Source organism: Haemaphysalis longicornis, unplaced genomic scaffold (genome assembly GCF_048455015.1).
Source record: "Haemaphysalis longicornis isolate Haplotype H1 unplaced genomic scaffold, Haemaphysalis longicornis Haplotype H1 scaffold_1, whole genome shotgun sequence".
Lineage (NCBI taxonomy): Eukaryota > Metazoa > Arthropoda > Arachnida > Ixodida > Ixodidae > Haemaphysalis > Haemaphysalis longicornis.
The window spans coordinates 418,366,206-418,378,553 of NW_027526203.1; the positions used below are offsets into that span (position 1 = coordinate 418,366,206).

General features: G+C 47.7%; 1 protein-coding gene across 2 annotated transcripts; it reads left to right on the plus strand.

Moving 5' to 3' along the window:
• Positions 1-2,576: 2,576 nt before the first annotated feature.
• On the plus strand, positions 2,577-11,922 carry LOC144172727 (adult-specific rigid cuticular protein 15.7-like). 2 transcript variants are annotated; one of them, XM_077701350.1, is made up of 4 exons: positions 2,577-2,667; positions 4,440-4,529; positions 7,672-8,023; positions 9,934-11,922. In XM_077701350.1, the coding sequence occupies exons 1-3, from the start codon at positions 2,647-2,649 to the stop codon at positions 7,993-7,995; spliced, it is 435 nt and encodes a 144-aa protein (XP_077557476.1). In that variant the 5' UTR covers positions 2,577-2,646; the 3' UTR covers positions 7,996-8,023; positions 9,934-11,922. The 2 variants fall into 2 exon arrangements, with proteins under 2 accessions (XP_077557476.1, XP_077557469.1); XM_077701343.1 differs by lacking the exon at positions 2,577-2,667 and adding an exon at positions 3,316-3,654.
• Positions 11,923-12,348: the final 426 nt, after the last annotated feature.

Sequence of the window (12,348 nt, forward strand, 5' to 3'; positions counted from 1 at the left end):
AAGCATGACCAAATGTAGCAATATCCTGAATTTTTTTTTTGTAGGTCATGAGCTGGAGTGCACGTCTGTACTTTACTCGCTTACACGTTTTTCATGCTTGTTCTTTCACACTTGTTAATGATCGATATTAGCTGAATTCGAAGTCATTTTAGTCCAGAGTGACGAATTGGTTCGAACGTACGAGGTCATAAAAGCGTTTTCTGAGTGGCCGTCGCAGTGTCTCTCATATCACTTTTTCGAGGGGAACCGACGTCGCGCAGGCGACGGCCAAACACCAACTGCTCGTTACGATATCTTACATCTGAGCCGCTTTATGAACACAAGCGCTTATTTATTGCCCTCACTTTTCTGTAAGACCTGACACCTAATATCTAAGATAGTGGATAGTCACGCGCATTTGCGTATGTCGCAACAATAACAACCTTTTCTCGCTTGGTCGCGCAAAACAATAGCTTCACGCTCCTAAAAAGTACGGGCTCTGTAATCACTGCGAAATGATACGTCTACCCTCTTAAACATGCCCGCGAGCCCGCAACGCACCTGGATTACCAATCATCTGGATCATATGGATAGTGAAGGCTTGTGTGAAGCCCAGGATACGAGTTGACTAAAAAAAGAAAAAGAAAAACTTTGTCTGCGCGGTTACATTGCGCAATACAAGCATGACGTTCCCCATCCCGTGATGTCACAGCGCAGATAATAATTCCGATCAAATCTTATGTCGCGATCCGTTGTTCGCTAAATGTTACCTCCTGGACGCAGATATTCCTAGCTCGCACAAGTGCAATGTGTCAGAGCACACCCACGAAACGTTCTTACAATGGGCGCTAAAAAAATTGTCTTGTCAGCTTCGCCACAGTGCAGTTGTGTGACCAATCGCTGCCTACAACGGAGCAAATCTGGCTAATAACAAGGCCAGGCGTGCTTTTTTTATTTAAAAATATTGATCGAGGCGAAATTCTGATCGGTGACATGTCCGTTTTAAAGTGCTCCTTTAGTTCCAGCCCTGATTAACTTAAGGCAGCTAGACTACATGATGTAACTCAAAACAAGCTTGGCGGGGAGGGAGGGGGGAAGGGGGCATTGTGTTTTCTGTGCACGTCAAGAGCCCAGCAACCGGAAGTACGTCACGATTGGAAGGGACGCGAACGAGACATTTTTGAAACGGACGCACCTCACAAATCCGCCTCAGTGACATTTCGAAATGCAAAACGTGATGCAAAATGACAGTACAGACAGTATTTTTCATGCTGAATCGTATGTAAGGCCTCGTCATTAGGCTACCTTGCCCTCATTCATCTCTATTATTGGCTATCGAGGTCCGTTGTTTTGAAATAAACCCTCGGGCGTTCTTCTTTTTTTTTTTTTTTAGCAGGATAAGTCATGATTTATTTCATAACGGAGATCCGCTTATGCGAGGGCAGAAAAATTTTACGAAGCGACACATGGACGCGCGAAATCCGGAAACAAAGATAACAAACGAGTCTGTAGCCCCCAACACCAAGCATATATTGCAAAAAGCAAGACAGTGTTGGCAGATTTCGGACATCCGCGTATTTTTAGGCTCCTAGGTAGCTTTTTCCCATAGGCAGCAAAGGGAGCACATTCGGAATATATTTGACAAGACAACCAAGAAGCTATTTTGTTGTCAAGAAGAGTTTCCTATTGCTCCACGCGGTAACAGGCGGCTCAGTGACTTCAACTCTCCAGCCGAGATACAGGAAGGACACACGCGCTTATGGGCTCGTGCTAACGGGTATATAGTAACGAAGCAAGCTATAGTAACGAAGCAAGGCCCGATATTGCATAATAGAGCACGGAAAGGTGTAAACTTTTCAAAGTCAATTCACAGACTTTATCCATTTTTTGACGATGAGATAAAGTGTTCACCTTGCACGGCGTAAAAAGACGGGACACTAGTAAGTAATAGACACCACAAGCGTTCGTGGTGTCTATTACTTACTAGTGTCCCGTCCTTTTACGCTGTGCAAGATGAACGTATTCCGACTCGCCCAAATTTCCGCCTTGATTCAAGCTAAAATGTTCGTTGCTAAGCCTTTTCCTTCCTGCTGGTCGTCAGCATGCACGGTCGCTCGGCTGAGAGAGCACCATGCATCTGCCGCTGCAGAGCTTCTGCTGACAGGAGCGACCAAACGGCGGCCACCGCAACACGATCGCCAAGCATGCGTGTCGTTGTGCATGTTTACCGTCGGAAGTGGAACAGTGCAGTGTCCGTATCCCTGGCGTCATTTGTTTCTTTTCCTCGGCGGCGGCGTAAAACAGGTAATGCGCACCTCATCTCCGGCCAATCTGAGAGAGGGGGCCGCTGAGCGCTCGAGTTGAGGCGGAAAGGAAAACAACCGAGTCGGGAAAGCAGGCGTAATGGTGAGAAGCGTTTGAAGAAAGAGTTTAATGCGGCACAACAAAGGCCGGGGGATTACAAGGGGACTCCCTTTTAATAACCTCCGCTAGCCCAGATACTTTTTTTCTGCGCTGCCGGATTGGTCCGCTCCGCGGCGAAAGTAGGTGGGTGCAGCACCGCCCGGAAATGGCCGTATAAAGCGGGCCACCAGAGCGGCACGCATCGTTCCTCTCCACAGTGCTCGCTACGACGACACGGCTCGATCAGTGCGCACCGCCAGAGACATGATGATGACGATCGTGCCCGTGAGTAGATGGGCGCTCAAGGGCGCTCGATTCCGCGAGGGCCACAGTCAACCGGGCCGCCGACCCGACTCGGTTCACTGTCAGCTCTCCTTCATCGCCCAGCGATCCTTCCCAGCGTGTTTAATAAGCGCAACGTGTAACGCAACATCGTTTCGGTTAGCTCAAAACTCAGCGAGGAGTTCTGAAGATCCCAGACTTTTTCTTCCAGCCGCCTGGAATACGCGGTGCATTCATTAGCGCATCTCTTTCCCCCGCTTATCATCGGCCCTGCATGCTTCGAGCTCTGGTTTTACTCGTCCAGATAACGTTAGGCTAGGGAGAAAACTAACGCTGTAGTTCAATTCGTAAGCTGCGTGCAGCTTTACGCAGCTCTCAGCTGATCCACGTTTAACTCGCCGTGACATCTGCATGCGGAAGCCGGCGTACCCAGGTGGTTCCATCTACACAGCCAGGTACGCCCATGTCCTTCCGAGGCCCCAACGCCTTTTCTGCAGCCGGCCAATGTCACGGGGAGTTGGGCTCGCGGAGAGCTGTGCAACCTCCACATTGCGGCACGCAGCTTGTGAAATGAGCCCCAAGTCTGGTGATAACGATGCGCTTTAGCTGACCGACACCGGGTTGCCGCGAGCGTGTTCATAGCCGCGTTGGTTTGACTCCGTGCTCGCAGTGGTCTTCTGTCCTGAGCTGAGTGTACGCAGTCATGCCGGCGTAGCCATGTGGTCGCGGTATTAGGTTCCCGCGAGGCTACAACATTCTAATCACGCATGAGCCCAGCTACCGTCATATCGCTTTTTCTTTATTTTTCCATTCCTTTTCCTGTCTGCGCAATGAACTTGATTTGGCTACGCCGTTTAAGATTTCTTGTGCCGCAGACCTGATCAACTTACTAGTCCCGGGCAGTCGCGGGTCGTCCGATTTCTCCAGCAGGAAATTTTATAGCAGTGCATGAAAGAAACCAAGTCCGGATATTGTCTCTGGCCGTGTGCGGTGAGTGCGGATCATCGAATTAAGAAGCCCGTATCTGACTGAGTGGCGGACTGTGCACATCAGTTATACGCGACATTGTTTTCGCAAACCTGGCAGTACAGAGAGCCCGGGCCAGGATTGCGTGAAAGCGGAGTAGCGGCAGGGTAAAACTGTGAGAAATCCGATGCCACAAACGTAGCAGTAACGCACTCAAATTGAGATAGCCAGCTGATTGAGAACGGCAGGGAGTGTGCATGATGCAGCGGAGTATTCCGAATAATCAGGCCCCCTCAGCTTCATTAGCGCAAATTAAACGCCTCGTTAATGGCGTTTTCGTGTTTGCTGTCGTCAGAAATACGGCTCTGCGGGCGGATATTGAAGCCTCCTCCGCAGTGGCAGAATTCCCGTGTTGTTATATAATGTTCGTCTTGGAAATACAGCGCGAAATAACACGGCACAGCAGGGGGAAGTCCGCGACGACTGCTCCTTCCCTCTTGTTTGCTGCGTTTTTGCGCCGCATTTCGAAGATTAACGATTTCCACCTTGCCCAGCTGTCCGCACTAGTGTTACCTAATGTTCGACCCAGGTAGTTGAGTTTATTGGCTTGCCAGAATGAAACGTGTTAAGGGGGAGAACTCTGTTTTCTATTGTTAACGTTTATTACAATTGTTCACGTCTACACATGACGCCCGTTTTATAATTTGATTTTCGCGCTTTCGAATGCCTCGCTCTTTCCCAGTTAATTCGTGCTGCATCAAGAGAGCCGTTTTCGGGTGTACTACCACAAGTTATTATTTTTCTTTTAGGCTGCCCTGTTCCTCGCCCTTGCGGCCGTAGCCCATGCCGGTTATCACGGACATCACGGTGGTCACAGCAACACGTACAGGAAGCAAAACGTAAGTGCAGCTTTATTTTCAACGCGAACGATCGGCGACTGGAGGCATCAAAGATCGTGAGAGGTATAACACCGAGTGCTCACCAGGAATCTTTACAGCCGCCTTATAACACATTAGGCCACGATTATAAAACAGTAGCGGTCGTGTACGGGTGCGTGCGTGTGAATGTCTTCATGCCTGTGAGTGTGTTCATGTGTGTGCGGATGTGTACACGTGAGTGCGTGCGGGGACGGACGACCAGGTATATTGTGCTCGATAGTGAACTTGAGGCAAGGATCTGGACTGTGTGGCTCTTCAAATGGGTAGACTACAATTAGGCTGCTTATGAGAAATGTGTGGCCAGCGTCTGAGCCATCCCGCTTCTCGTGATGCCCTCAATTATGTTGGCAGCGTAATCGCGACCCCGAGGCTCATCCTGCTCTGTCTCGGACCCAATTCCTTTCGTGCCAAGACACCGTGTCACGCTTACAGCTAGCTTGCGTATTCATATCATTCAGAAGGGTGCAAGTTATGAATCGACAGCTGTCAGTGCAGGGATTGCTGCGTTCGGGGCGTAGTTGATGTTTATGGCAGAAAAATCTCTCCGCAGTGCCGCATTATCAGAGGGGGGAATGGGCCAAGGTTTATAAAACGGACAATAAAATAAAATAATATCGGTCAACCAAATTTTGATGAATCATTCAGTCAGTCAGTTTCAATTTAGCAGTAATTTCAATGAATAATAACTTCAGCTCACGCTGAATTGCGCAGCCTCCCCGTGTGGCCGCCCAAATTTTTTACCGTGTCAGCTGTCAGTGCTGGGATTGCGGTATTCCTGCCACTATGATGATATGATCGCATGAGCGTCAATAGAATTCCGTCTTCAGGGGATAGGCAGTTTAATGCCTGTGCTACACGGCGACTTTCAATTGACAATTGAACGCTCGCCTGCAAGTGCGCCCTGTGCATTTGCAATGGGACACTCGATAGACAATTGGTTCAACGTCTTTGAAACGGCCAGGTAGCACAGGTATTAGTGGTGTGTCTTGGAGGAGGGGGGAGGGAGGGGGGGGGAAGGGGGCAAGTGCCCCTTTTGCGCCACCCTGCCAACGCCCATGTGTGACCGTGTGACCCCTTGCTCTGGACTATACACACAGTTGCATATACCGAGAGATGGGAATTGCCGCAAGGGAGGGTTGGCCAGATACTGAATAATCGGACAAACATGATTTCACGCGAGAAGCTTTAACCACTCAATAATTTCAATCAATCAATCAATCAATCAATCAATCAATCAATCAATCAATCAATCAATCAATCAATCAATCAATCAACCGATCGATTAATTAATTGCTGTGAATGATAATTTAGCCCAGCGCTCAAATTTTTAACCTCCTGCGAGGTCATCCCCGATTTGCTTCTTCTTTTCTTTTTTGTCTGTGAATGGCTGGTTGTCGTGCACTTACTAAGCACAGCCGAGAGTTTCAGTCTTTCCGAGGTCACGCCCGTGTCAGCGGGCCTTCAACTCCCGCCTAAGTCAGACCCGTTCCAAGAGATAGCTGGAGCGAGTCTACGCATCTTCTCGTGACAGTTAATTACACCACACGTTCAATCATACTTCACCTCGTCATCGAATTCCTTCACCCTTTAAATCCCAATGATTGCTAACTCAGGTGCGTTGTGGTGAAGAACCCGTCGCTTTTGTCAAATGTACGGGTGAACATATGGAATCAACAGATGCAGCCAACAAAAAAACTCAGGAAAGCTTGCACTCGCGCGCAAGACTTGAATGGCGAAGCTGTTGTAGGTGAGCATTGCCCGACACATGGTTAAGTTTCAGTATCATTGTTTATTTGCATAGTTATGGTGCTGGTAATCGCCGTCATATGCATCGGAGAGGTCGTCGTCTTCTTCGAGGCGATGCAAAATAATCCTCAGCATTGTAGACTTCCAGCAGGTCTTCATCATCGACCCGAGGAAGCAATGGCGGGATCAGCAAGTAGTCTCGAGAAGGATTGGCACACTCGCAGCCATGTCTCCAATTTGTCTTGTCTTGTTTGTCTTGTTTGTTTTCTTCTAGCGTTCGCGTTTTTTTTTTTTTTTTGCGCCTTAAAACCTTTGATTATGTTGTACCAACTGGCCCACATCAAGCTGTTGCTACTCCAAGTATCCATAATGGCTTCTAGAGAATGCGGCGGCCGCGGTGACCTCTCTCAACAAGGTGTCTTTTAGACGCTGCCGCGAGCGAGGGCTCTTCTACGGTACCGTGCGCATGCGCACGACGACACGAGGACGAATGAACGAGGGGCGTACGCTATGACATGTCTTCCTCGTTCCGAGAAGTGTTGCCACGATTACGGCAAACGATTGGGTTCTTTTTTAAGAGCGAATGCTCTTTATAAGCGACCCCAAACCATCCACCGCCGGCGTCGGCGGCGTCCGCAGTGCTCTTTAAAGAAGAAACAGCATCCGGCGCCAGGTTTCGATCCGAGGACTTTGCGGGCCGCAGCCCGACGCTCTACCGAATAAGCTACGGACGCGACGCTGATATTGTCAGTAACGCGCCTTATATCTTTAACGCATTCAAACTACGTCGTCAGCGGCGTGCGTTGGAGACTCAGCGGCGTTATAGCGGCTTGATAACTGCGTGGTGTACACGTGATACTACAAACCCGATGGAAGAGATGGAAGAGAAGGCGGCGAGGCGGTGGGCTGCGGGGGCCGAGCGCAAGCGCCGCAAGCGGGCCGACAACCGTGCATTCGCACTTTCACATTCTCCCCCTCGGGGAAATGCGGGGGAATTTTTTTCTTTTTGCTAAAGCCACTACGCGAGCTGGGGACTCGGCGGTCGCCGCGAGGCACGCGCTCACGAGCGCTCAGAATTTTCTTGGGATTTTTTTCCTGCAACACCGAACTTACGGTTAGTAACAACAGCTCCAGTGTTAAAAGCCTGTAGGCCTGTGCGATTTGCCTAATGCAGCATCGGTTGAATACGACAGTATGACCGGAGTGCACCTGGCTGAAGCTGCTGCGAGGATCCAGAACTCCTCTCATTTCGCAAAAGTGATATTCTCAAGAACCACAAACGGTTTTGCAAATGCCGAAATAGGCGCATACGAAGTGTTTGATTTCCTATTCTCATGAGATCCTGTTCCCTTGCTAGGATTACGGCGAGTACACGTTCGGCTATGACATTGTGGATGGCCACGGCAGCATCAACGGCCGCCACGAGAGCGGATCTGGCCACGGCCCCGTGGTAGGCTCGTACTACCTGGGCATCATCGACGGCCGCCAGAGGCACGTGCACTACGTGGCCGACAAGTGGGGCTTCCGCGCCATGGTCAAGACCAACGAGCCTGGCACCAAGACTAGCCTGCCGGCGGCCGCGCCCTACCACTCGGCCAACGGAAAACACGTGCCCGCCTACGGAATCTCCAGTTACGGACACGGCGGCGGCCACGGCGGCTACGGCGGCTACCATGGCTAGACGCCCGGTGATGTCAGCAGCCCGATCAGTAAGGGACCACGTGCTTCTGCGGTGGCCTATGCAAGTTGGGCGCCACGTATGGGGCTTAATTTTGAAAACCCTTACCTTAAGAGAAAGTACTGGCTCGAGCCCAGCTCGACCTTAAAAAAAAAAAAAAAAAAAAAAACGCATCGCGGTGCAAAAGTCGAACTTCTTGGCAAGCACCGAACTGAGTTTAGTGAACCGAGTTGCACACAGGTATTTATAAAGAAAGAAATCCCGCACCATTTGCGCGCGTGCTGTACACGATGAGAAACTCCATATCAGAAAGCAATATGTAGTCACAGAGCGAACTCCATATGTTCACGAAACCATTGCAAAGAAATTTCAGTTTTGTTGCCCAGAAACAAGGTGGATTGACTTGAAACAAACATGTTCCCGTCGTCATTATAAAAGCTGGGTTTATATAAATACGTCTTGCTATATGTAAATGCACCGAGCCAAACAAAAACAGGATTGTGTGGGAACCAGCTGCGTCTCTTCGCGCTGCTGCCTCTCGCCTCGCGAAGTGTATTAGTAAACACGACTGTTTAGCTTACTTTTAACGATGCTTTCAGAACAAAAAGGCAAACGGTAAAGCTGTGAGCCCCGATAAGGACCAGTCAGCTGGACAGAAAGAAAAAAAGGCCGATCAACATTAAATCAGAATACTTTGCGTAAACGGCCATTGTTCTAAAAAATTTACCGAATTACTGGTGTCCAAACGTTTGGATCTAAATAACGCGAACCGGAATATAACGCGAGTTAGACTTTTTGGGCATTAACATTGTTTTTGTGGTAAATTACTGATGCCGACAGAAAATGCACATTTTTTTTTTTTTAGAGTCCTTCATCCCCTTTGCATGTTCGCAGCCGGTTATCGGCATTGCGTTCTGCGCCCCACTTTTCCTTTGCCAATCCGTTCTACAGGGCTATATTGTTACTTTCTGGAAGACCCACACCATAATTTTCACGTATATATAGAAGTAGTCACACGTGTACGATACCTTCACTTTTTCTTCAAGAACGTTGAAAAGGATGCTGCTCTGCAGAGCTTGAGTGCGTAGTGGCTAAGCTCACCGTGTGTAGCCGCGAGGAGAAAAATGGGTTATGTTCGTCGCCCAGATTAAGTATATATGACAGGCGACTTCTAAACCAAGCAACGAAAAAAATCGCGCAAATTTTTATTAAATATTGTACTAATATTGTATTATTTACTCAAAGGGGTACAATAAAAAATGATCGCCGTCCCGCCCTGTGAGGGGATGTCCAGCAAAGGTATCGTAAACCAGTACAAATGCTTATGGGAAGGATGGAATGTTTCTCGTGGTTTCGGCGGGCTTGTCGCTTGCGCTCGGCTCCTCTGGCGGCAAATGCTGGGTCCTGCCTAGCCTGACGCGTGCGCTCGGGGTCTTGGGCAAGAACTGCTCTATTGGCACTAGTCCTGTCTAGCCTACAAACTTAATCTGCAGACATAATCTTTACCAGGAACACATACATAGTGTGGCCCATTGTTCACAGGCGCCTCGTACTCCATAATGTGATTTAAATGTTTGTTTTGTGGTTTTTAAAACGAATACTGCTTTGTGCTGTATGGCTGGTTAGCCTAACGCAGGCGAGAACTGCTGGGTCCTGCCTGGGTTTTTTTGTTTACGACACGAAATTTTCCGATCAACTAGAGGCTAACAGCTCCGGTGTAAAAACACCGGCCCTTTCGTAACACCACTGCCAAGGAGGAACAGGTGGTTTTAGCTCTGTGAAGTGCTCCCCCTTTTCTTAAAGCTATGTCTGTGATGGCTGGTAAACACTGTTAATTGTGAAATTTCCTTGGATCTGGCTGTCTGTGTATCTTTGTCCCACACACAAAGTGAGTGAAACTACAGCTAGCGTTCTTCCTAACCTTTGTCGTACAATCCCTAGGCTTTTCCAGGGGCCCTCTGGAGTTTCTACAAAAACCCAAGCACGTGAAATGAACGAGATGCCATCTTCGGGAGATCACCCAAAGATGCTCGGCAAACACAAAACTTGTCGACACCTATTGATGACAACGGCATAGAATCGCAGTAATGAAGCCAAATGTATTATTCCTGAGATGTGCGAGGAGCTGGAACCTAAACAAAGCAAGAACCCCAGGAGTCGTAGAACAACCGAACACACTTCTAGAAGACCAAACAACTATTAAATGTGCAGTTGAAGCGAACCCGCTACATCTGCGGCCAAACTGGCAGTTAGAGATGTTCAGTCACTACTGCAAGGTTGAAAAAGGAAAGACGTAGAAAAGAATGTAGGCAATTTTTGCGTCAGTATAAAATTCAGGTACCACTGGTTAAATTTAACCCCACAAAGAAGTTCTTCAAGCCTAAGGAATCACCTGCAGGATTATTCGAAGAATTGGTCATGCACAGCCAATACTGAAGAGCCACAAAAGTGTTTAAAAGGTGGCTGCAATGACATGCAGCCACAGGTAAACCCAATGTTAATGTACTTGTGTTGTAACAGCGAAGGCGTGGTCTGTTCCACCTTTAACTAATTGTAGTGCGTCACGCTGAACCTCCTGTCGTCCAACCTATTCACCCACGAGGGTGTTTTTTTTAATTAAGCATGTATCCACTTTACAACGGCTCCGGTCTTTTGTTGCAGTGGGAAATGTAATTAAAAAAGGTTAAGTGTGTTTTTAAAAGCAGTCACCAAACTGGTAAGACAAGCCTAACCTAACCAAATTTTCTTGTCGCATAATCTTGTTCAAGTAGGATACCCATTGTAAATATTATTGAACCGTTAACTTTACTCTTGAGTATACGGTGCACTGAAATTCTTTCTCATGTAGCGTGCAATATGAAAAGAAAAAAAAAACACATGCCCATTCAACCATTCAGGTGCCTCAGTGTTCATTAAAATATATGTGGCAAGGCTGTAACAGTGGCTTGGCGCGGCTGCAAGGACAGGCCTCGGCACGGATGATGTCCATAGTGCGCGTAACTCTCTAGACAAAGTTCTCAACTACTTATGTACAAAAAGATTTCTCCAGTGTTTGTACATAGACAACCTTCTCCACACATTTCTGTACAGACAGTCCGACCTTTGTGTACATTTTGTTTATACATTTGTACATTGCATAAAGTGTACGATTAGTGTACATTTTGTTTTGTTTGTACTTTTTGATGCCTGTGATCACACAGGAAAGCATACGAACTACGCAGAATATCCTTAGTCTATGTTTTCTCCCTTCCTTTTCTCCTTTATTTGCACAAGGCGGCTGTTCTTGTTTTTGTCAACACGAGCAACAGCAGAGATTCACTCCCTCAGGCAAGGATGTCTTGATGATTCACTAATGCCCCTATGGCACATTTCCATAAAAGTACCTCTGCTTATCACAACTCAGATGTCACAAACAGATGAGTAAAACGAGACAGGCTATACTTGCATTGTTCCCCGCTATGCGCTTTAGCAATTTTCACATCGAATAATGCACCGTTCTCATTTCTTTCTGCCTCATAGTGTTGGCGCATGTGAGCCTTGTGGGCGAGTCCTCCCTTTCCCCTTGTATATATTACAAAGCATAACTATTTTATTTTGTTCTTTCGCTTAATTATATGTCATTCTCTGATCGATGTGCTCTGAAGTGACGCTGGGTTGCCTGTGCTCGTCTGCGTCTGGGTCCCATCCACATTGCCATAACCTGGTTACGGGAAAAGAGACGTCAACAGCCCGCCTGTCAAGGCTGCCTGCTTCGTGTGTGCCTTCACGTCGTCTTTTGACAAATGAGCGTATGCAGTATGCTACACTAATGCCCTAACCCGAAAACATCCGGAACTCATACTCAAGCTTGTGCGTGTGGCGTCACCTCTGTGATCTGATTGTTAATTTTTCCGCAGTCCTATGTAGGAGAAGCATGTTTTCTTCAGCGAAATAAAGCAGTATCATATAGTCATGCATGATATGTCCAGCCCTTCATCCCTAACTGGCTCTGTGACAATCCAAAAGTGCGGCACAGTCCCCAAGCATCCATTCAAAAAAGTCAATGTGCGGCAATATCCGTCCCTTGTGGAGATCTCACAGACGGCTATGAGCTTGCCGTGTAAAAGCAACTACACAAAGAATGTTGAACACTATGGTCAAGCCTAAACAAAAGGATGGTCATTCTCGGGAAAGCGAAAAAAAATATACCAAAACATGCCACTAGAGCAAGGTAATGTACAATAAAAATAATCAAAATAGAAGCGTTTTTGGAGAAAAATTATATGAAAACAAGGCCGGTGTTAACACTCAATATATTACAAGGTTAGAGTCATGCTAGGGCAAGGAAAACCTTTACACTAATAAATGATGCTGAAA